The 25,829-nt window shown below is 38.3% G+C and overlaps 1 protein-coding gene and 1 pseudogene across 1 annotated transcript in view; one reads left to right on the top strand and one right to left on the bottom strand.

The window, feature by feature from the left end:
- Positions 1-25,829, top strand: part of GMDS (GDP-mannose 4,6-dehydratase) — a 570,121-nt gene that overhangs the window by 228,726 nt on the left and 315,566 nt on the right. The window contains exons 5-6 of the mRNA XM_087820697.1: positions 20,463-20,655; positions 21,460-21,564. Of these exons, the coding sequence (XP_087676823.1) occupies positions 20,463-20,655; positions 21,460-21,564 (298 nt within the window). The remainder of the gene's footprint in view (positions 1-20,462; positions 20,656-21,459; positions 21,565-25,829) is intronic.
- On the bottom strand, positions 9,964-10,302 carry LOC148092520 (large ribosomal subunit protein eL33 pseudogene; annotated as a pseudogene).

Genomic DNA, 25,829 nt, shown 5'->3' with positions numbered 1-25,829 from the left:
GCATATCTTTTTGGGGGGACATAATTCAACCCACGGCACTATGCAGTGCAGTCAGAAGACCATGATCTTACTGGAACAAAGACAGGCACTCCCATCACATCACACCTCTCCTCAGTTCACCTGGAGATTTATAACCCCTTCCCAAGGTGTACCTTTCTGCACATTTGCCCTTCATCCCTGTCTAGGCCACCCTGCCCTCCATGGTCAGGAGCGGATCAGAGGTGAGGGAGCTGAGGATATGGAATGCGTCCTTGGAGCTAGGCTGGCCAGGTTTGAGTCCCATCTCTATTTGGCAGTAGTGGAATTGTGAACATGTTGCTGAGCCTTTTGTGCCTCAGTTTCCTTGTCTGTTAAAGAGGAATGTTAATATTACCTACCCTATGAGGCAACTGGGAAGATCCTCCACACTGTCAGCTTTTCTTATTCCATCCTGCTGAGACCCCTTCCCCTTTGGCCTTCCACTGTCACCTCTATAAGCCTTATTTGGGGGGAAGAAAATTCTCCATGGTGCAATAATCAGTCTTCCATAAAGGGACAGTGCCTCCTGCTCTGTTTGTTCTGCTCTTTTTAGTGACACTCCACATTTTCTTGGCCTTTTAGTGTCAAACCAAAACCTGATGTCTTCAGGAAATACAGCTCTGAGGACATGAGTCCATCCATTCTTTTTTTCCCCTCCTGTCTTAAATGCATTTTCTTCAAGGGGTTCATTTTGAAGTGTCTTGCTGTTTTAGAAACGCTTCAGATAGCTCCATGAGACCTTACTATTCTGTTTGTGACTTTTGTGGAAAAGCAGTGGAAGCTTTGGAGATTTTCACAGTGTGCCTTTCTTCCCAAGTTGTTTTCAAAACATTGAATAAGAACACTTCCTAAACTAGCTACTTACAGGATCTGCTTTTTGTATTTTGCTCTTTGGGCTTGCATGTTTTTATTTTAACTCTCAGTGTCGTGTCTGGAAGTTTCTGACTGTGTTGGGTGGGTATGCTCTGGATGCAGCAGGGAGCCCACTCTTAGCACGTATGAGGCAGGGCATTCTCCCAGGGGCAGGGTTACTGTGGTTACATTGTTAAATGCACTTTGCTATGGTCTTTGTCAAGGCCTTTGGTAGTCTAAGTGAATTATATGCACAGGTTTCCCGCTTACTCCTCCCTGCCCATGTGCTTGTTTATCCCTTAAAAGTCACGAGGCAATACTGACTCTCACAAAGCCACCTTTACTTTCTGCCTTGACATATCTTTTTTTTTTTTTTAAATCCTCACCCGTGGATATTTTCTCCATCGCTTTTCAGAGAGAGTAGAAAGGGGAAAGTAGAGAGAGAGAGAGAAAGAGAGAGACATCGATGTAAGGAGGGACACATCGACTGGTTGCCTCCCGCATGTACCCTGACCAGTGCTGGGGATCAAGCCTGCAACCGAGGCACATGCCCTTGGTCGAAATCGAACCCGGGACCCTTCAGTCCATGGGCTGATGCTCTAATCACTGAGCCAAACTGGCTAGGGCTGCCTTGACATATCTTAACTGTGCATTGGTTCTACCCACTATCGTATTCTCTGCTAGATTTCTCACTATGGAAGTGCCATCCAGGAGCTTGGTGATTTCAGTTCCCCTTCAGTTTGACCGTCAGTTACCTTTTTATGGATTAAAGTCATATGAGTAATCTGCTGGCATTTTCAGCACAGTGTTTATAGTTTTGCTGTGTCACTCATGAATTCGGGAATGCTCATCAATCTTAGTGATTCATCTTTATTATAGTTTGTCTCATATCTGGGGCAGCCCAGTTACTTACCACTGTTACTACCTACCTACCTACTTCCAACAGCAGTTTGAGAATCAGAACCTCTTTTGTGTCTTCCACAGCACAGACTGAAGGAATTCTTACAGCACTCTCAGGCATCTTTGCATTTCTTCTATACCAGGATCTCCCAGCAGCCTTCTCTAAATCTGGTTGCACTTTTTTCCCCCATCACCGTTTGTCCCCACTCCATCCTCTTTCACCTCCGCCCCCTTGAAATCACCACACTGTTGTTCATGTCCATGATTTCTTTCTCTCTTCTTTTTTGCTCAATCCCAGTTCCCTCTCCGACTATCCCCAGAGCTGTCTGCTTGCTCTCTATTTGAGTCTGTCTCTGTTTTGCTTGTTAGTTCATCAAATTCCACATGAGTGAAATCATGTGGTACTTGCCTTTCTCTGACTGGCTTATTTCACTGAGCATAATATTCTACAGGTCAATCCATGCTGTCAGAAAGGGTAAAATTTTCTTCTTTTTTATGGCCAAGTAGTATTCCACTATGTGAATGTACCATAGCCGTTTTATCCATCATCTACTGATGTGCACTTGGGCTGCTTCCAAATCTCGGCCATTGTAAAATAAGGCTGCAATGAGCATAGGGTGCATATATTCTTTTGAATGAGTGTTTCGGGTTTCTTTGGATAAATTCTCAGACATGGGTTGCTGGGTAATAAGGCAGTTCCATTTTTAATTTTTTGTTATCTCTATACTACTTTCCACAGTGGCTGTACCAGTCTGCATTCCCACCAACAGTGCACAAGGGTTCCCTTTTCTCCACACCCTCGCCAACATTTGTTTGTTGAATTATTCATAATAGCCATTCTGACAGGTGTGAGATGATATCTAATTTGCATCTCTCTGATGATTAATGACCTTGAGCATCTTTTCATATGTCTATTAGCCATCTGTATGTCCTCTTTGGGGAAATATCTATTCAGGTCCTTTGCCCATTTCTTAATTGGACTGTTTGTGTTTTTGGTGTTGAGTTGTATACATTCTCTATAAATTTTGGATATTAACCCCTTCTTAGATTTATCATTGGTGAGTGTGTTCTCCCATTTAGTGGGTTGTCTTTTCATTGTGTTGATGGTTTCCTTTACTGTGCAAAAACTTTTCATTTTGATGTAGTCCCATTTATTTTTTTGTTGTTTCCCTTGCCTGAGGAGAAATATCAGAAAAAATATTGCTATGCGAAATGTACGAGATTCTACTACCTATGTTTTTACTAGGATTTTTATCGTTTTGAGTCTTAACATTTAAGTCTTTCATTCATTTTGAGTTTATTATTGTGTGCAGTGTAAGAAAGTGGTCTAGTTTAATTTTTTTTGCAAGTATCTGTCTAATTTTCTCAACACCATTTATTGAATAGACTATCTTTAACCCATTGTATGTTTTTGCCTCCTTTGTCAAATATTAATTAACCATAAAGGCGGGGACTTATTTCTGGGCTCTCTACTGTGTTCCATTGATCTGTGTGTCTGCTTTTTTGACAGTATCATGCTGTTTTGATTACTATGGCCTTGTAGTATAGTTTGATATTAGGTAGCATGATTCCTCCAACTTTGTTCTTCTTTCTCAAGATCTTTGTTACTATTTGATGTCTTTTATGGTTTCATATAAATTTTTGGAATATTTGTTCTGATTCTGTGAAACACCCTGTTGTCTTGATAGGAATTGTGTTGAATCTGTAGATTGGTTTGGGTAGTATGGATGCTTTAATGATGTTAATTCTTCCTGTTCATGAACATGGTATATGCTTCCACTTCTTTGTATCTTTTTCAATTTCTTTCTTCATTATCCTATAATTTTTCAAGACAGGTCTTTTACATTCTTGGTTAAGTTTATTCCTACGTATTTTATTCTTTTTGAAACAATTGTGAATGAGATTTTTTTTTTTAGTTTCCCCTTCTTATAGATCATTATTGGTGCATAAAAATGCAACTGATTTCTGTATATTTATTTTGTATCCTGCTACTTGACTGAGTTGATTTATCAGTTCTAGTAGTTTTTTGTTGGAATCTTTAGGACTCTCTGTATACAGTATCATGTCATCTGCAAATAATTTCAGTTTTACTTCCTCCTTTCCAATTTGGATGCCTTTTATTTCTTCTTCTCGTCTGATCGCTGTGGCTAGGACTTCCAGTACTATGCTGAATAAGAGTGGTAAGAGTGGAGATCCCTGTCTTGTTCTCAAACATAAGGGGAATGCTTATAGTCTTTGCCCATTGAGTATAATGTTGGCTGTAGGTTTGTCATATATAGTCTTTATTACATTGAGGTATGTTCTCTCTAGTCCCACCTTGCTGAGAGTTTTTATCATAAATGGGTGCTGGATTTTATCAAATGCTACTTCTGCATCTATTGATATGATCATGTGATTTTTATCTTTCATTTTGTTTATGTGGTATATCATGTTTATTGTTTTGCGGATATTGTACCAACCTTGCATCCCCAGATAAATCCCACTTGATAATGGTGTATGATCTTATTAATGTATTGCTGGACTTAGTTTGCTAATATTTTGTTGAGGATTTTACAGCTACATTCATCAGGGATATTGGCCAATAATTTTCTTTCTCTGTCATGCTTTATCTGGTTTTGGAATTAGAATAATGCTAGACTCATAAAGTGAGTTTGGGAGTCTTCCCTCATCTTGAATTTTTTGGAATAATTTGAGGATAGGTGTTAGTTCTTCTTTGAATGTTTTGTAAAATTCACCTGTAAAACTCTGTGGTCCAGGACTTTCATTTGTTGTAAGTTCTTTGATTACTGCTTCAATTTCACTACTTAAAATGTGTCTATTTAGATATGTGATTCTTCCTTACTCAGATTTAGAAGATTGGATGTTTCTATGAATTTATCCCTTTCATCTGGATTGTCCAGTTTGTTGGCATATAGTTTTGTTCCTAATATTTTCTTACAATCCTTTGTATTTCTTTGGTGTCAGTTGTGACTTCACTCTTTAATTTATGATTTTATTTATTTGGGTGCTCTGTTTTGATTGATGAGTCTGGTTCAAGATTTTCCAGTCTTGTTTATTTTTTTAAAGAACCATCTCTTGGTTTCATTGATGCTATGTACTGTTTTTTTAGACTTTATTTCATTTATTAATGCTCTGATCTTTATTATTCCCTTCCTTCTCACTTTGGGCTTTGTATGTTGTTCTTTTTAAAGTTCCTTTAAGTGTGAAGTTAAAGTGTTTATTTGAGCTTTTTCTTGTTTCTTGAGATAGGCCTGTAATGGTATGAATTTTCCTCTTAGGACTGCTTTCCCTGTGTCCAACAGATTTGGGGTTGTTGTGTTCTTATTTTCATTTGTTTCAAGGTATCTTTTAATTTCTTCCTTGATCTCATTTTAATCCATTCATTGTTTAATAACATGTTATTTAGCCTCCATGCCTTTTTGACTTTTTTAGTTTTCTTCTTGTGACTGATTTCAAGTTTCATAGCATTATGGTCAGAGAAGATGCTTAATATGATTTCAGTCTTCCTAAATGTATTGAGACTTGTTTTGTGTCCTAACATGTGGTTTATCTTAGAAAATGTTCCATGTACACTTCCAAAGAATTTATATTCTGCTGCCTGGGGGTGAAATGCTCTGAAGATATCAATTAAATCCATTTGATCTAGTGTGTCCTTTAAGGCCACTGTGTCCTTGTTGATTTTCTGCTGGAAGATCTACCCATTGATGTCAATGAGGTGTTAAAATTCCCTACCATGACTGTATTACTGTCAATCTCTCCCTTTGTGTCCACCAAGATTTGCTTTACATAGTTAGGTACTCCTATGTTGGGTGCATAAATGTTTACAAGGGTTATATCTTCTTGTTGGATTGATCCCTTTATCATTATGTAGTGTCCTTCTTTGACTCTTATTGTCACCTTTGTTTTAAAGTCTATTTTGTCTGAATATAAGTATTGCTGCCTCAGCTTTTTTTCATTTTTATTTGCATAAAATATCTTTTTTCATCCCTTTACGTTTAGCCTGTGTGTATCTTTTTTTCTGAGGTATGTCTGTTATAGATAGCATATATATAGGTCTTGTTTTCTTATCCATTCAGCTACCATATGTCTTTTGATAGAAGCATTTAAGCCATTTACACTTAAAGTGATTATTAATAGGTATGTATTTATTGCCATTTCACTTTTTAAATATGTTCCTCTGGGGTTTTTTGTTTGTTTTTCCTCTTCTTAAAGCCAGTCCATTAACATTTCTTATAATACTGATTTGGTCATAACAAACTCCTTTAGCTTTTTCTTGTCGGCGAAGTTCTTTGTTTCTCCTTCAATTGTAAATGATTGTCTTGCTGGGTAAAGTAGCCTTGGTTGTAGGTTCTTTCATTTCATCATTTTGAATATTTTATGCCAGTCTCTTCTGGCCTGAAATGTTTCTATTGGGAAATCAGCTGATAGTGTTATGGGAGTTTCCTTTTAGGCAACTGATTGCCTTTCTCTTAGGCTTTTATGATTCTCTTTTTATTTTTAAGTTATTATGTGTCTTGGTGTGAGCCTCTTTGTGTTCATTTTATTTGGGACTCTGCACTTCTTGGACTTGTGTGTCTTTTTCCTTCACCAAGTTAGGGAACTTATCAGTCATTATTTCTTGAAATAGATTCTTGATCCCTTGCTCTCTCTCTTCTTCTTCTGGTATCCCATGACATGGATATTGTTATGCTTCATGTTTTCCCAAAGGTCCCTTAAGCTATTCTTGTTTTTCTTTCTTTCTCTTTTTAACTTTTTATTAAATATGTCTTTATTGATTTTGTAGAGAGGAAGGGAAAAGGAGAGAAAGAGAGGTAGAAACATCAGTGATGAGAGAGTCATTGATTGTCTGCCTCCTGCATGTCCCTCACTGGGAATCGTGCCTGAAACCTGGGCATGTGCTCTGACCAGGCATTGAACCATGATCTCTTGGCTCATAGGTCGATGCTCAACTGCTGAGCCACGCCAGCTGAGCCCTTATTTTTCTTTTTAATTCTTTTTTCTTTTTACTGCTCAGACTGGGTATTTTTTTCTATTTTGTCTTCCAAATCACTGATCTGATCCACTGCTTCATTGAGCCTATTGTTTATTCCTTCCAGTATAGTCTTTATTTCAGATATGGCATCCTTCATTTCTCACTGGTCCATTTTTATGGTTTCTATGTCATGTTGTTGAGCATCCTCATAAACATTACTCTGAACTCTGTGTCTGATAAATTGCTTATCTCCATTTCATTTAGCTTTTCTTCTGGATAATTCTTTTTCTTACATATGGGGCCTGTTTCTTTGTCTCCCACTTCTGCTGCCTGTTTGTGTTTTTTTCTGTGTATTAGGTAGTCCTACTACCACTCCAAGTCTTGGTAGGGTGGCCTTCTGTAGTAAGTGTCCTGTGGGACCCAGTGGTGCAGTCTCCTTGATTACCTGAACTGGGTGCTCTACGAATTTCCCTTGTGTGGTTTATGTGGGCCCTACTCTTGCAATTGAGTTTTGATTGCTATTGGCCTGTTCATGTGTGGGATTGACCCTCAGGCTGGCTGACATTGAGGCTTAACCCCTAAGACAGTGTGGAAGGGGCTGTGCAGGTGCTGATCACGTGAAGTAGAATTTGCCTCAGCAGGGTTTGGTGCCTACATCAACCTCCTTGTAGATATGCTGCTTGTGAAGCTTACTGTGTCCTGCTGTGTTGTTGTTTGAAGCTGGCCACTAAGTGTATTGGTTCTGGGCCTCCTCATAGGGACTTTGGTGCAGGCCAATGTCAGACGGTCTGTGACTGGCTCTGGCAACCTGTTTGACAAGATCATCGGTTCACAGCTTGTGGCTCCCTTTGCTGGGTCTGGGTGCATGTGGAAAGGACCAAAGTGCTCCTCAAGGTCTACTTTTACTAGCACTGGGTCCATGGGCAGGTCATCAAAAGTCTCAAAGCGCCCAGGGATTTGTCTCTGCCTATAGGCTGCCTGTTAGGCTCAGTCACTTAAAGAATCTCTGGTTGTACTCAGCTGTGTGTAGGCTCCACAGGGTGGGGTGAAAGGGATTCCAACAGGTGGGGCTGTTGCTCCCCTCCAGGCTGTTGCTGCATAGAGGGGGAATGCTCAGAAAGATAGCTTCTGCAGTATGGGGGAATGATTCAGCACAAGGATCTTGGCAGCTAACCTTTCAACTCTCTTCCCAGAGACCTCCGACTTCTCCTCACGCAGCTCTACTGTGCTTTGCCCTCCCTCCACAGAAGCCCAGGGTGATTGGCTGTGAACAAAATTTTGTGTGTCAGCCCTTTAAATGATTGTCTGTGTTTCTAACCATGTCTCCCTAGTGCCCAGATGTTATGTGGGCACCTTACATGGTTCTGTTGCTCTGGGCTGGGGAGCCCTACTTGGGGTTTAGTCACCACAGTTCTCACAGGGAACCCCTGGCAGCTGATATCCCTCCGGAACTAGATGCTACCCATGAATGCCCAGCCAGCCCTCGTGCCTCCACACCTCCACACTTCCCACCAGTCTTGATGTGGCCTCCTCTGTAAGGAGGTGAGTGTAGCTTCCCCCTAATCTGCTGCCATCTTAGATATTTGCACTTCTTATTGATTTTGGATTTGTCCTTGAACCACGCCTTATTTTTCTTAAGGATCACTTAAATTTTATTCCAGTTTAATGAATGCACCTTTTCCCCTGCTTGCCATTCATTTCCTGTTTGTTTTGAGCTCCTGGTTCTTCTTCCTAGGGCTTTCTATAAAATGTTTTTAACAAAACGTATAGGTTTCTTCTGAGGGCTTACTTATTTAAGTAAGACTTGTATATTTCTCCCATCCTTAGATTTTTTTTCTGTATCGTCCCTCTGAAAATAATACATGTATGCTTTTTGAATAAGAGAGAGTAGGTCAAAAGAATGGAGCCAAGGAGGGATGGAAAACAGTTTACAGGTGTTCCCCACTTCCTGAAAGTCTGCATTATGCCACTTCACTTTTACAGAAGACCTACATTAATACCTGCTTTTGCTAACTGAAAGAAATCTAAAGATTTTTGCTTTTATAGAAAATGCAAAAAGTGAGAATAGCATTCAGTGTTTGTGTTGCAGCAGCCACTATAGATGCAGCGTGTGCACCCCAAGCAGGAAGAGTGGCACTGCCAGGCTCCTTCCTGGAACCACACTCAGCTTCTCAGCATCAAGGCAGCAGAGCTCTCTGAACTGGGTCTGTGAGCATCTGTGCTTTACCTCCATTTATCTTGTGCATCCATTAGACAGGAGGTGAAGTGTAGCTTTTGCCTAACCTGGAAATAAAGTCCTCCTTCACTTTATACCAGTTAGGCTTAAGAAAGGTTTCCTGGGAACTCTCTACTTTCAGATAGTTGGACAAACCTGTATCACCCACATAACATGTTGGGATGGTCTCTTACATGTTGTGACTTACGGACATTTGCATATGCCAGTTGTCATTGGAAGTAAAGCTCCCTATACTAGTTGTTTTTTCTGCCTAGAAGCTTTAGCTCTGTTTCTTGTCTTAAAGAACTCTCATAACTAAGGCCATGTTGTAGCTTCTCAAACTCATTTAACCAATTTCAGTGAGGTCTCATTTTTTTGTTCAGTCGGTCTATTAACTAAAGAATGATTAGCTATTTAGATAGAAAGATAAGTGTTCTGTTCCTATTTTAATGTTACATATAGTGGTGGCCATTCCAACTGTAATTATAGTAGTCGTAAAATAAAAGTCATGCTTTATAATATTGATGAAGACTTTAAGATTTCTTTTGTGCTTTAGCCTCCTTATGCGCAACTGAACTTTTATAACCTCTTCGTTATTTTGTTTGTACAGAGAACACTGCCAATTACCATAATCTAAGCAGTAGTAACTGGCAGCAGATATTAAATCCTGTAGTCATCCCTGGATTATCTGTAACAAATATTTTTAATCCCTGAGTTTAATATCTTAAGACTCTTGGTTAAATACCCCTGATGTAAATAATACCTCTATTCACTCCAGTGCCATCCTTTGCTGCCAATAGAGAGCTTGGAGAATATTAGGTCATTTTGTATATGTGTGATCAAATAATTTCGAATTTTAAAGTTATAAAAATCATAAAGTAGATCTCAAAGCTAATTTGATTGTTCACTTTTTAATTTATATGTACAATTCCAGTGTTGCTTTAATGCCCTAATGTAATTAAGTAGGTTTTCCCCCTCCATTTTATTTATTTACTTTTCAATGAGTTTAAATCCTTGAGGGGTCCAGTATTACATGAATTCTGGGTCCATGGCCTTAGCAGGCCGGTTGCTTCAGAATTTGGAATGAACCATGCCACTGTTTCCATGAGCAGGAATTACGAATTACCTTTCCTTGGGTGACTTTGCTCTTGTTCAGTGTGCCACCAGAAGGCACTGTGTTGTTCTTTGCTTTGTACACATAAGCACATTTCTTGCCTAGAAAGAATTCAGTTTCATCTGAAGCATAAACACCTTCGATTTTAAGAAGAGCTGTGTACACCCTCTGTTTCTGGAAACTCTGCTTATAGCCAGCAAAAATGGCCTTGGACCACAGCCTTCCAGGCATATTTATCGTTAGAGAGGTCCTCTTCCCAGCAGGCCTACACAGGCTCCAAGCTGGTAGAAAAAACTGTTTAAGGAATTTTGATACTTAGTACAGAGGTCAGGAATCTATTGAATGATTCAGACTATAGAATAATCGAGGATGTAACAATAATGGTTTTAGGATATGTACATCTAAAATAAAAAGATGCCAGATAAGAGCTTATAAGTGGTATGGATATGTGTTCCAAGAGAGATTTAGTGACTACCTTTAAAATTTTTTCAATGTACTTAAACTAAGAAAAACCAAACAGTTGCCAATTTATCCCACCCACTACTCCCTGCCCCTTGCAACCACCAGTCTGTTCTCTGTATCTATGAGCTTGGTTGGTTTTCTTTTAGGGGGGAAGATTCCACATTTCAGAGAGATCATATGATATTTTTCATTCTTTTCTGACTTATTTTACTTCACATAATGCCCTCAAGGTCCATCTATGTTGTTGGAAATGGCAAGATTTCATTTTTTTATGGCTAATATTTCACTGTGTGTGTGTATGTACCACAATTTCTTTATCCATTCATCTATCAATGGATACTTATGTTTTTGCATATCTTGGCTATAGCATATAAAGCTGCAGTGAACCTGGGGGTGCAGATATATTTTCAAATTGATGTTTTTATTTTCTTTTGCTAAATACACAGAAGTGGAATTGCTGGATCATGTGGTAGTTCTATCTTTAATTTCTTTGAGGAACCTTCACACTGTTTTCCATAGTGATTATATCAATTTACAATCCCACCAGGAATGTAAGTGCACAAGGGTTCCCTTTTGTCCACATTCTTTCCAACATTTGTTATTTTTTGTCTTTTGATAATAGCCTTTCTAGAAGGTGTGAGATGATCTCTCATCGTGGCTTTGATTTACATTTCTCTAATAATTGATTAATAGGTTGAGCATCTTTTCATGTACCTGTTGACAATCTGTATGTCTTTGAAAAAAAAAAATCTATTCAGATCTTCTGCCCATTTTTTAATTGGATTTGGGGGGGTGATTGTTGTTGTCATTGAGTTGTATGAGTTCTTTATATTTTTGGACATTAGCCCCTTATCAGATATATTACTTGCAATTATTTTCTCCCATTCAGTAGGTTCCCTTTCATTTTGTTGATGCTTTCCTTTGCGGTGCAGAAACTTTTTATTTGATACAGTGTCACTTGTTTATTTTTGCTTTTGTTGCTTTTGCTTTTGGTGTCAGATTCAAAAATCACCACCTGGACCTCAGTCAAGGAGCTTACTGCCATGTTTTTTCCTAGGAGCTGTATGGTTTTGCGTCTTACATTCAAGTCTTTAATCCATTTAGAGTTAATTTTTGCATATGGAATAAGAAAGCAGTCCAGTTTCATTCTTTTGCTGTAACTATTCAACTTCTTCTATAGTCATGATTTTTGGCTTCTTGGTGTTCAAATGCATCTCTGCTTTGGCAATTTTTTTTTTTCACTTTTATCAGAAGTTGTTTCACATGACTGCTACCTTCTGCCAGTAAGATGGTGTCATGTGTATATCTTCGGCTATCAACATTTTTTCTACCAATTTTCACTCCTTGTTCCTCGGAATCTAGCCCAGTTTTTTCCATAATATGTTCTTCATACCGATTAAACAAACGGAGATAAAGTGCACTCTTGTCTGACACCTTGCCTAGAGTGGCCACCTGTCCACAGCACAGGTTACGCATTAGGACAACCAAGTGTTGGGGCATTCCCATTTCTCTCAGAACAACACACAGCTCTTCGTGCTTCATTCAGTCCAGGCTTTACTGGAGTTTAGCTGTTTCGGAAATTCTTTGGAGCACTCCAGTATCCAACAGATGTTTGCAGTTAGATTCCAAGTATCTTTTCTTTTTCTGAAGCTGGCTAGAACTTCGGCACTTCTTGCCCCATGTAAGATAGGAGCCTGTGTTGCATCACCTTGAGCATCACTTTACTTGTGTGGAAAATAGGAGCAGTGGTCCTATAGTTACTGCCCTTCTTGGAATCTCCTTTCTTGAAGATAGGGATGTATGTTGAACATTTCCGGTCTGTAGGCCATTGTTTTGTTTTCCATATTTATTGACATGTTCTTGTTAGAATTTTGATAGAATCAGTCTTCTTGGTTTGAAATAATTTTATTGGTCTCTTGTCTACCCCTAGTGATTTGTTTCTTCTCAGTACTTTCAGGGCAGCTTTTACCTCACTTTCTAGAATTATAGGTTCTTTCTCATAGGAATATTCTTCAAAGGTGTATGTCATCGTTTTGGCTCTTCTGTATAGATTTTCAATATACTGTGTCCACCTTCCCTTTGTTTTTTCCTGGTCAGATAAAATTTCTGTTGTTGGTCATTCAGCAATGCTATTTTAGGTTTAAGTTTTCCTTTTATTTCTTGAGTCTCCTGGTAGAGATATCTTGTTTTTCCTTTTTTGTTGTTCTTTTCTATCTCCTTATATTGACTATTGCAATAGCTTTTTTTATCCCTACGTGATAGTTGTTGAAAAACTGTTCTTAGGGTTCTGGGCAGGCCCCCAAGCCTTTTCCAGTGGCATTTTCTTATAAATGGGCCTGTCTTGGCTCATGCTGAAGACATTCCTGAAACCTCTTAAAGGTTCACAAACCTCAAACAAGCAGCATCTGGTCTCGGTGTGCCCTAGACCTCTTGCTAACTGGCCCCAGGACTAGCACCAGTAGCAGCTGGCATTGGTTCATAGATTGGCCTCTCCCAGGGAACCTCCAAGCCCAGCACAAGTAGCAGCCATCTGAAGATCACTTTGTAGCTTATGCCATGTTGCCTCAGGCAGGGCACAGTTGGCAGCTAACCTTGTTATGCCTCTACAAGAAGGCCCCAAAGCCAGTGTACCCAATGGGCAACCCACCCACCTCTATGAACAACAAACTCAAGGGGCAGACTCATCAGGCATCAGAGCCTCACTGAAGCTATTCCTGCTCCTGCACAGCAGATCTTTCACTGTGGTCACTGCCAGTCCTTGAAGCCAATTGGCCTGGGGGTAAATACCTCACATTGATGTGCCAACAGCATCTAAGACTCAGTTACAACAGGAGTATGCACACAGCCCACATGGGGCAGGGGAGGTATCCACCTGAAGCACCCAGCTCTGGTGACTGCGGATGCTGCACCACTGAGCCCTATAGGACACCTGCTATATAAGAACATTCTACCAAGACAGTGAGATGTATCAGCTCTACCTAATACATAGAGAAAAATACAGGGAGGCAGCTAAAATGAGAAGACAAAACATGTTCCAAATGAAAGGACTGAACAGATATCCAGAAAAAAAACTAAACAAAATGGAGATAAACAATCTACAAGATGCAGAATTCAAAACACTGTTTAATAGAATGCTCAATGAACTTAGGGGAAGAGTAGATAAACTTGGTCAGAACTTCAGCAAAGATATAGGAAACATAAAAATGGAGATAGAATACATAAAAAGACCCCTTATAAATGAAAAATCTGATAACTGAAATGAAGAATACATTACAGGAAATCAACAGTAGAGTACATGAATCAGAGGATCAAATCAGTGATTTGGAAGAGAAGGAAGCAGAAAACACCTAATCAGAGAAGCAAAATGAAAAAAGTATCCACAAAAATGAGGGTAGTTCAAGGAGCCTCTGGGACAACTTCAAGCATACTAATATTCACATCATGGGGCTACCAGAAGGAGAAGAGAGAGCAAGAAATTGAAAACTTATTTGAAAAAATAATGATGAAAAACTTGCCTAACCTGGTGACATACAAGTCCAGGAAGCACAGAGAGTCCCAAACAAGATGAACCCAAAGAGGCCCACACCAAGACACATCATAATTAAAATGCCAAAGGTTAGAGACAAAGAGAGAATCTTAAAAGCAGCAAGAGAGAAGCAGGTAGTTACCTACAAGGGAGGGCCCATGAGACTCTCAGCTGATTTCTCAATGGAAACTTTTCAGGCCAAAAGGGATTGGCACAAAATATTCAAAGTGGTGAAAAACAAGGACCTGCAACCAAGATTAGTCTACCCAGCAAGGCTGTCATTTAGAATAGAAGTCAGGTAAAGAACTTCCCAGACAGGAAAAAGCTAAAGGAGTTCGTCACCACCAAGCCAGTATTACAAGAAATGTTAGTGTCTTTTTTAAGAAGGAGGAGGAGGGTGGGTGGATAAAAAAGTATGAAAAATAAAATGGCAATAAGTACATATCTATCAACAATTAGTCTAAATGCAAATGGATTAAATGTTCCAATCAAAAGACATACTGTGGCTGAAGGGATAACAAAACAAGATCCTTACATATGCTGTCTAAAAGAGACTCACTGCAGATCAGAAGACACACACAGATGGAAAGTAAAGGGATGGAAAAAGATATTTTGTGTAAATGGAAAAAAATTAAAAAGCCGGGGGAACAATACTGATACCAGACAAAATAAACTTTAAAACAAGAGCTATAATAGACAAAGAAGCGCCCAGCAGTTCCATTTTTGGGTATTTATCCAAAGAAACCCAAAAACACTAATTCAAAATGATATATGCACTCATATGTTCAATGTAGCATTATTTCCAATAGCCAAGATATGGAAGTAACCCAGGTGTCTATCAATAGGTGAATAGGAAAAGAAGTGCATATATGCAATGGAATATGACTCAGCCATTTTAAAAAAATAATTCTTGCAACAACACGGATGGACCTATAGGATATTGTGCTGTGTGAAATGTCAAAGACAACCATATGATTTCACTTGTAAGTGGAATCTATAAAACAAAATAGCAGAATAGAAATAGACTTGTAGATACAGAGAACATTTTGACAGTTCCCAAATGGGAGGGACATCGGAGGATGGGTGGAAAAGGTGAAGGGATTAAGAAAAACAAATTGGTAGTTACACAATACTCATGGGATGTAAAGTACAGCGTAGAGAATATAGTCAATAATATTGTAATAACTATGTATGCTGTCAGTTGGGTAGTAAATTTATTGGGGTGATCATTTTGTAAGTTATATAAATGTCTAATCACTGGATTGTACACTTGAAACTAATAAATTGTACGTCAACTATAATTGAAAAATAAAAAATTATTTAAAATAAAAAAAGAAAATTAACAACCCAATTAAAAAATAGGCCAAAGATTTAAACAGACACCGCCAACGAAGATTTACAAATGATAAGTAAGTACATGAAAAGATGCTCAGCATCATGTCATTAGGGAATTGCAAAGAAAAGAAAAAACCTGTCTTCAGTGTTCTGTCACATTTAACTTTTGCCTCTTACCTGTCTTTAACAATTTTTCATGTTTTCTACTGTGATCCATCTTTTTTTAAAACTGCAATGGTGTTTAGTCATGACAGTAATTAGCATAACAGCATATTGTGCTTTGGGTGGATGGCTGGAAAGACTTTCGATGTTTTAAGAAAGTATAAAAAATAATCATTTAAAGAATGAGATAAGAATCCCAGGAGTAACTACAGTTCTATCAGAAGTGAACTGGAAAAGAACCAATGCTTCTGGGTGATATCTTTTTATGTTTCTTTTTTTTTTTTTTTTTTTTACAGCAGTGTGTTTTTTCTTTTTTTGAATATTGAATTTATTGGGGTGACATTGGTTCACAACACCATACAGGTTTCAAGTGTACAACTCAACAAAATGTCATCTGCACGGTGCATCGTACACCCATTGCCCCAAGCAAAGTCTCTTTCTGTCCCCATATCTTCCCCCTTTGCTGCCCCCTTTGCCTACTTCCACCAACGCCCACCTCCTTTCCCTCTGGCTATCAGCACATTGTTTTCTGTGTCTGTGTTGTGTATAAATGGTTTTTTGCTTAATCCCTTCATCTTCTTCCATCCAGTCCCCCAACCTCTCTCCTCTCTGACCGCTGTCAGTCTGTTCCATGTATCCATGCCTTTCCATGCCTCACTCTCTTTTTTTTTTTTTGGTCAGTTTATTTTGTTCATCACTTTATTTTGTTCATTAAATTCCACATACAAGTGAGACCATATGGCATTATGATCTTTGTCCAACTGACTTATTTCACGCAGCATAATACTCTCCAGGTCCATCGATGCTGTTGCAGAAGGTAAAATTTCCTTTTTATGGCCAAGTAGTATTCCACTATGTAAATGTACCACAGCTTTTTTATCCACTTGTCTACTGATGGGCACTTGGGATAATGCTGCCATGAACATAGGGGAGCATATATTCTTTCAAATTAGTGTTTCGGGTTTCTTTGGATATATTCCCAGAAGTTGAATCACTGAGTCATAGGCAGTTCCATTTTTTAATTTTTTGAGGAAACTCCATACTGCTTTCCATAGTGGCTGCACCAGTCTGCACTCCCACCAACAGTGCACCAGGGTTCCCTTTTCCCCACACCCTTGCCAACCCTTGTTGTTTGTTGATCTATTGGTGGTGGCCATTTGATGTCTGTTGTCATCCATCTCGATTTTTCTTTTCTTTTTACTACTGGCATTGTTTTTCACCTTCTTCCCTAGTAATACTTCTAGTTTTAGCTTACAGTTCTTTTGGTTCTCAATCAATTAAGTTTACAGTACAAATTAGTTTTTCACCTGGACTTCAAATCATGAGGAGCGCATTTCCATTACATTTGAACACTGTGTTTCCTCTCATGCTCTTCAGCTTTCCTCTAGGTTTGATGGGAACAGTTGGTGGTCAGCATCACATCAGCTCCTGGTCTTGCTCTGGCAGAGAGTACAGCTTCTCCACCTCCTGCTTCCAGTTACGTAGTTTGTTTGATTTCTGTATTGCGGTGGTGATGTTCTGCTTTGTGGTGATGTTGACGTGTGCAGTCATCTGTTCAGTTGTGTGAATTACATGTTATGTGACTGCCTAGTTCCTGGCTTCGCAAAAATCCACGAGCCAATCACTTGCCTCATTTCGACATTATTTTACTTTTGTGTTCTAATCACCTGTAATTATCAACATGTCTTGTTTTTGTATATCACCAGTTGCTTCTTGGACACTTGCATGAAAGCTCTCAGTTCCATCTTCTTCAGCCCCTATAGTGGGAGCATAGACTTATGGTGATTATGTGGATAGGTTTCCCTGAAGTCTTACCTAGCGTCGCAGTTCCTAACTGCTGTGCTGTCTTGCCACTCCATTTCTTCTGACATGGTTTTGCCTTTCTTTAAACTCATCCATGTATTATTCGTTTTTGTTTCAACTGAAAATCCTGAAAGAAGTTAGAAATATTCATCAGTTTTTTATGAAATTTTTTTCTGTATTTGAATTTTTTTTATTCAAAGTTTTATTAAAATCCTTTTTTCAATTTATTTTTGCTTTAGAAGATAATAGTTCTATTAACAGTTGTAGGAGAGTTAAATATATAAATAAAAATAAGTAGAACTTTTCTTCAAATGACATTTCATTTTTATATATTTTAAATATGTTTTTATTGATTCCAGAGAGAGGAAAGGAGAGGGAGAGAGAGAGGTATAGAAACATCAATGAGAGAGAGAATCATTGATCGGCTACCTCCTGCACACCCCCCTACTGGGGATTGTGCCTGCAACCTGGTCATGTGCCTTGACTAGGAATTGAATCTGCCATCTCCTGGATCATAGGTCGACACTCAACCCACTGAGCCATACCGGCCAGGCTGACTTTTCATTTTTAAATTCCAGGTGCATTTTTACCAGTATGTCATTCTAGGGAATTTAATGATGAGCAGAAATAGGTAAGACTCCTGCCCCTATGAAGCTTACACGCCAGTATGAAGGCGGAAGGGTATTTTTGTTTTCTTCTTTCATGTTTGGTTATAGTAGATCTCAGAACTTTTTCAATGTGTATTCTTTTTTCCAGTCTGTATTTTGAGGTTAAGAGTACTGTATGTAAAGAGAAAGTAGAAGGAGAATGGATGGGGTAGTCCTGATAAACTACTTGCACTGCTTGTGAGAATGTAAACTGGTATAGCCACTAAGAAAACCATCGTGGAGTTTTCTAAAAAATTAAAAGCACAACTACCAAATGTATCAGCAATTCCACTTCTGGGGATTTCTCCAAAGGAAATGAAAACACTCCAACATCTGCACCTCCATGTTCATTGCAGCATTATTGATAATAGCCAAGATATGGAGGCAACCTAAGTGCCCATCAATGGAAAAAGGAAAAACCCTGCCATTTAGGACAACATGGATGGACCTTGAGGACATTATGCTAAGTGAAATAAGTCAGACAGAGAAAGACAGATACGTTAAGATCTCACGTGCATGTGGAATCTAAAAAGGAAGAAAATGGACTCATATACAGAGAACATTTTGGTGGTTGCCAGAGGCAGGATAGGGGGTGGTAAGCGGTGGGCAAAATAGGTAACAGTGGTCAATAGATACAGACTTCCAGTTATAAAATAAATAAGTCATGGGGATGTACTGTAGAGCATAGTGACTATAGGTAATAATACTCTGTTGTACATTTAAAAGTTACTATAAGAGAGTAGGTGTTAAAAGTTCTCGTCACAAGAAAAATATTTACTAACTATGTGTGATCATGGTTGTTAACTAGACTTATCGTGGTGATAATTTCATAATACATACATTTGTCAAATCTAGCTCAATAAAAATAAAACAGGAGATACCACACCCAGTGGGATGTTTATAATCAAAGAGAAAGACTTCAACAAGTGTTAGGTAGGGTGTGGAGCAATTGGAGCCCTCATTGACTGCTGGTGAGAATGTGAAATTGAAAAACAGTCTGACACTTCCACAGTGTTACCAGATGACCCTACTCCTAGGTACATATCCAAGAGAAATGAAGATATGGTATATGAAAGAAGCCAGTCACAAAAGGACACATAGTATATGATTCTGTCCATATTAAGTGTCCAGAATAGGCAAGTGGGTAGAGACAGAAAGTTGTTTAGTAGTTGTCAGGGTGGGAATGGGAAGGTGAGAAGTGATTGCTGATAGGTACAGAGTTTCTTTTGGGGATGATGCAATGTTCAGGATTAGATGGTTGTGATGATTGTATAGAGCTATGAATATACTAAAAACCACTGAGTTGTAAACTTTAAAAGTGTGAACTTTATGGGATATAAGTTTTATCACAATATATATATTTTTTAAAAAGAATAAAATAGCCCCAATTGTGCTTTCTTGGCATTAAAAGTTTGTGAGTGAAACACGTTTTTACGGTTTTATCTCCTGGCTGCCCTGTGAGCTTTGTTGGCAGGCTTGCATGACATGAGTCTAGTGGTCTGAGCTAGGGCTCTGGTTAGCTATTGCTTCTGTTCCCTGAGTGCCCTGTGCATGGACAGGCTGCAGGTTCTGCTTTGGGGGACACCAGGACCTGGCAGTAATGAAAGCCAGTGACCTCTCACCCAGAGGGCTTCTTCCAGGTCAGCACGGAGGTCGTGTACCAGGCAGCAGGAAGCAGGTCTGCACAGTGCCTGGCCGTATTTGGCCAGCAAATAGACCAGTGACAAAGATTTTCAGCCTTATTATTTTAGGTGATTTGAATATTAGGTAAATTTGTTTATTGTGCTTATAAATAATTTAAGAAAAAAGCATACATCATATTTATTTTTAAAGAATATGTTAGAACTGCAAAATCTGAATTATCCCTTAACACCCTGTGGTTAGAAATCATTCAGCTTAATATCCATCAACAGCTTGCAGTATTCAATATGCCTCATAAGTATACTGTTTTATATATGTAATATACTAAAAAGTCATTGTTGTATCTCATTTAAAATAGAAAGTAAAACAATTCTCTCTAATCAGCTATTCTAAAGCACATGTTCTCAAACTTCTCTGTGTGTAAAATCAGCTGGAACACGTTACAGATGTGTGTTTCTCAGGTCCTCACCTCCTCCCTCCCCAACTGGTTCAGTCTTTATCTTCCAGGAACACCCAGGTGACTCGAGGAGCTGGGGTCTGCACTTTGAGAAACACTGCCCTGGGGCCTGCAGCCTAGAGTTAGGACGTGATAGGTGTGGCTGTAGTGTTCTTCATTTTACCCATAGACGCTTCTTAAGGTGTTTTGCTCCATTTGGTGTTAGAAATAGATGATGTCCACACTTTTATTCTGTTAGGAGATATTTTCTCAGAAGTGTAGCTTTTCTATGTATGTGAAATTGTAAAAAGTCTTTATCACCCTGTCCGCATCTCTGCTGCTGTTCCCTTAATGTGGCACTGCCTTCTGCTGTCTCCAGATTTCGTTTGACCTGGCCGAATACACTGCGGATGTTGATGGAGTTGGCACTTTAAGGCTTCTGGATGCAGTTAAGACCTGTGGCCTTATCAATTCTGTCAAGTTCTATCAAGCTTCAACAAGTGAACTTTATGGGAAAGTGCAAGAAATACCCCAGAAGGAGACTACTCCCTTTTACCCTCGGTCCCCATACGGTGAGAATGCCTGCACTCCCCCTGCACGTGCGCCGCGCTCTGTGGGTGTCAGCATGTGTGTGTCTGCTTTGATTCTGTGCGTGTCTCACGGCTGAAGTCATTTGGGTGTGAAGTGAACATTAAGGTAGACTACAGTGACTAGACTTGTTGAGAAGCATACCTTTATACATTGCTAACTGCAGTATTTGATGCCATTGCCTCCAGGGAGAAATTACCACCTCACCTCACCAATTCATGTTCACTCAACCCTTTCAAACAGATCACTCTGAAAGGAAAATTAGACCAGACATGATTCGTTTTTCTGAATCACGTGCTGAAGTGATAAGGTTTCATGTTTTTTTATCTCCTAATGAAAGTCTCCCTGAGTTCAAACCCTTAAAAAAGCAAAAACAAAAAACAAAATAAAAGACTTCAGTGATAAAATTTCTAGGCAGCTAGAATATTAAGATCCCATATTTTTCACTTTCTAATTCCTTAATACTAAGAAAAAGGGGATAAAATCTAAGAAGGTCGACTTGATAGATGGCACACGCTATAGTTGAAATTAGTTAGATTGTGAAGAAAGAACCATGGATATTACAGAAGTAAGTGGTTCTTAAATATTTCCTTGTACACTTGATTAACTGGCAAAGGAACCTTTATTTTGTCTTTGGCTTTTGACTTTTTTTTTTTTTTTTCTATCTTGATACATTACAGATTGTAATTCTTGTAAGATGAGTGAAAATCACTGCTTTTTAATAATAAGACACTGTCTTTTGTAATAATCACTATCTTTTATTTGCTTTTTAAAAATTATTCCCACAGGGGCAGCGAAACTGTATGCCTACTGGATTGTGGTGAATTTCCGTGAGGCATATAATCTCTTCGCTGTGAATGGTATTCTCTTCAACCACGAGAGTCCTAGAAGAGGTTAGTAAGTGTAGTAATGGAAAAGTGAGTAATAAAAAGTTGCATGTATATTCTGTATTTGTACTGTATAGACTGTGGATAATTTCACATTTTAACTCTTATGGATGTCAGAAGTGGTAAATGAAGAAAACCCAGCCTTAATTACTTATTAAGTTTTTTAGGTGTTTTTTTCCCCCAACAAGAAAAACCAAACATTGTTCCAGTTTTACCATTTTCATTTGTAGGTCTTATCAAGCATATTTTCAACCTAAATATTAGGAAGTTTTTGTATGAATGCAAAGGAATAAGTAGTAAACTAATACTTGTTTCTGGAATTCACTGTTATTTACATAGATTAAACTTGCAGAATCTATATATTTTTACTTTGAATCAGTTGGATATTTCAATAGTTTTTCTTTATATCCCATTTAAACAGGCATCCAGAAATTACTGTGCTTCTAGAGCATATTTAAAAATATATTTGAAATCACTGTTTTTTAGAATGAGCACATTCTAAAACAATGATAAAAAAGTACATAGTAAATACATAAACAAGTAGCATAGTCATTTATTATCATTATCAAGTGCTGTGTACTGTACGTAGCTGTATGTGCTAAGTTGTTATGCCTGGCGGTGCAGTGGGCTTGCTTATGCAGCCTCAGCACACACCGGAGTGAGGTGCTGTGCTGTACCAGCACATCATGGGCATTTTTCAGCTCCATTGCACCCTATGGGACCACCATTGTATATGTGGTCCATCATTGACTAAAACATCTACAATGTCTTGTGAAAAGGTCACTTTGATGATTTTGTACCATGGTAGTAAAGGCATCTGCGGTTCTAAGTGTATTACATCATCAGCTCAACTCACTGAGAGAGGAAAGAGCTCTGGAGAACAGGCAAACCCGACATAGCCATGGGATCTGGACAGGGACGACCTCCCTCACGATGGCATTGCACCGAACTGATCACCACCTGTTACCACAGTTCGAGTGAGAAGTTGGAGTATTTTGGGTGCCTCATTATCAACCATCACAGCAAGAAACTATTAGTAAATTTCTACTAATGCAGCCACAAAGGACTTCTATCCCCGGAGAACAGGAGATGCTGCAGTCTCCTCCTCCAGTCAACCTAGATCCAGACGCCTGGCTTAGTTCTGGGGAAACAGGACTGAATTAGTTTCCATCTTTGGCCATACGTGCCCCCTTCTGGCTTCCAGCATCTTATACTTACAATCACTGTCAGATTTTTTTCAGTAAACCGTATTTGTTTGTATTGTTTTGTTCTCTTTTTAGTTTTCCTTGAGGCTGTTAGCAATATGCTGTCTCCTTTTCCAAATACTGGGTTTTAAATGAGAAATTGTTTATTCCTATCATTATTTCTGATTTACTGAAGTATGAGAAATCTTCACAAAACATGTATACTCTTTACTATTTAAAAATTATCTGTGCAATCTAAGAATTTTTGTTAAATTTCATAGCCTTTTAGCTTGAGAATAAATGATAAGTCCAATGTTATAGGTTGTGTCCTGCCCAACAACTAGTAATGCTTATAACTTTTTAATGAAATTTTCTGTGATGATATAGCCACATAATTAAACAGCGTCATGAAAAAAGATTAGAGTGACAGGTTTGTAAAGCATCTAGTGTCAGTACATTTTTATTTCATAATTGTATAGGTTAAAAATTCCTAGGATGAGCTGTGAAAGTGTAAAAGTCCAGTCTGTCATGTCTGTTGTTTGAAAGGAAAATAGTTAACAAGCAGCCAGCATCACTTTTAAATTAAATTTTGTGGTTCTGGGTGTCCCTAGTAGAGCAAAAAGGGAAGAGGAAGACCTTGGTGATTCTTGCTTACGGCAGTGGTATGGGGGATGCTCAAGAAGTGTGCAAATTATGGTCCTTGCCTCCTTAGTCACAAACATGTCTATACACATTGGGTTTCTCTGTGCCTTTCTCTCCTTAACCTTTCTACCTGCAAAAAACAGGTAAAGTCAGTTGTTTGGGATAAGGTTAGGGTAGAGAAAGGCATTCTTAGTTATAGAATGAAAAGATAAATTGAAATATACTCCTCTCCAAATCCTCTGTTTACATGTCTGATGAGGACTATTTGTTGTCTTTGTTTATGTTAATCACTTTGTTTTTTTAAAATTTATCTTAAAATTAATACTTTTTTTATTTAAAAGAAAAGCAAACAGTAGAGGAGGGTGTAAGGAGAAAAGTAGAAGTTCTTTCCCTCTCACTGAATCCCAGCTCTGTCTTCAGGCCCACTGTTAGCATTTCTTCAGAACTGTTCCAGGTATCTGTATTATGAACTTACATAATCTCTGCTATCAGGGCTTCTGTTACATGTTTATTAAATAACCTTGTAGCATATACCACTTTGTTTTGTTTTATTATCTATCTGGAAATCAATGATATTTTTATTTTATTTACTTAATAAAAAATTATAGAGGTATATGTGGTAATGATGTAATAAGATATCTGATTCTTGTAGCATTTCCTGAAACTTGAAAATTAATTTTAATGTTAGATTAATTTGGCAATAATATTGTTGTTTCATCACAATTAATTGTTATTTCCTGAGGAGATTCTTTATCAGACTGAGAATTCCCTAAAGGTAGGACTGTCTTGATTTCTTAAATCTTCCACATCTAACACGTCTGTCTGCTAATAAGCATTCAATAAATATTTATAAATGAATGAATGAATATCTCATGTTTCAGTAAAACTTTACTGACTAGAAGGCTAGGCAGTCTGAATTAGAGAACAGTAGGAATTTTTATGATAGTTTTAAATAAATGTTCTATTGATTTCACACATATAGTAATTAAAGGTAAACTATTTTAAGTAAAGATTCAGTCTGATGTATTTTAATAAATAGGTCATTTTATACCGATAGTTGCTGTAGTGCTTTAAGTGAGTTTATTTTCTTAAGTAGGTGGGGCATCAGTGACCTTCTGCCCTGCTATCACAGGGAGAAGACACTCTTTTTATAGATGGTGTAGCAGTCAACCTCAACATAGTCTAAAGTATATCATCTCCAATTCCCAATTAGTAGAGCCCAAATTGATGCAGCTTTTTGGGGGATATAATACTTTAATGAAAAATAATTGACAGTGCTCCTTTTGACTGCATGAATAATAATATTCCATGAGAATTTCTGATTTTAAAAAGTATGGAAGAAGTATTTTTTATTATAAAGATATTCTAAACCAGAAGTTGGCAAACTATGGCTCATGGGCCAATTCCTGCCCACCAGCCTATTTTTGTAAATAAAGTTTTATTGGAGCACAGCCACACCTAGTTGTTTACAGTGTGTCTGTGGCAGCTCTCAAGGTGGAGTCCTGTGGCCTGTAAAGCCTAACATATTCACTGTTTGACCCTTTAAGAAAACATTTGCTTGCCCTGGGTTTAGAATAGTTAGATCTTTAAAATAAAAAAAACTGTCAATTGGGCTTAACATGGGTTTCTCCCAAACTAGCAAGGTAGTCTTAGAGAAGGATTTTCAATAAATACTAAAGTCAAGGAGAGTCAATAGTTAGCCCATCCATAAACAGAAGTACTGAGCATGTTGGTCGGTTAGGGTTCTGTTTTGCTTGCTGAAGTATGAGGTGTGGAAACAGCTAAACTAGTCACTGACCAAGGTCTGTAGCATAGCTGGTCACAGCAGCTCTCGCTCCTGTTTCACTTTTCTCCATTCAATCCTTTGTGGGTTTCTTTTTAAGATACTTACACTGTTTTGTTAAGTTTATAATACCAATATAGATAGTCTAGATCACCTGTGGTTGGCACAGAATTAACATTTGAAAATCATTGATCTGGGGAATAAATCCATTGATCTAGGGACTTGATCTCTGTGTCCCTTGGTGAGCCACCTATCTAGCTGTTCTTTCAAGCAAGGCAGGAGGATGGGTGTGCTTATGCTTTAGGTTTGCTTTTTATAAAATGGAGGCACTTCAGTAATACTTACTACAAATTAATAATGAATGCTGAGTAAAATCTTAGAACGATACCTCCATAAAAGGCATGAACATGTATGTATCATATGTTCTGTGAATTACTGCTACTACAGATTATATAATATTAACAAAGTACTTTTATTCATAAGCACTCAACTTTAAAATAAAAAATGTAGTTTTTAAAAAATATATATATATCTTTATTGATTGCAGAGAGAGGAAGGGAGAGGGGGAGAGAGATAGAAACATCAATAATGAGAGTCATTGCTCGGCTGCCTCCTGCATGCTCCCAACTGGGGATGGAGCCCGCAACCTGGGCACGTGCCCT

Source organism: Miniopterus natalensis, chromosome 9 (assembly GCF_054644295.1).
Source record: "Miniopterus natalensis isolate mMinNat1 chromosome 9, mMinNat1.hap1, whole genome shotgun sequence".
Classification (NCBI taxonomy): Eukaryota; Metazoa; Chordata; class Mammalia; order Chiroptera; family Miniopteridae; genus Miniopterus; species Miniopterus natalensis.
This window is presented reverse-complemented; position numbering and strand designations above follow the sequence as displayed.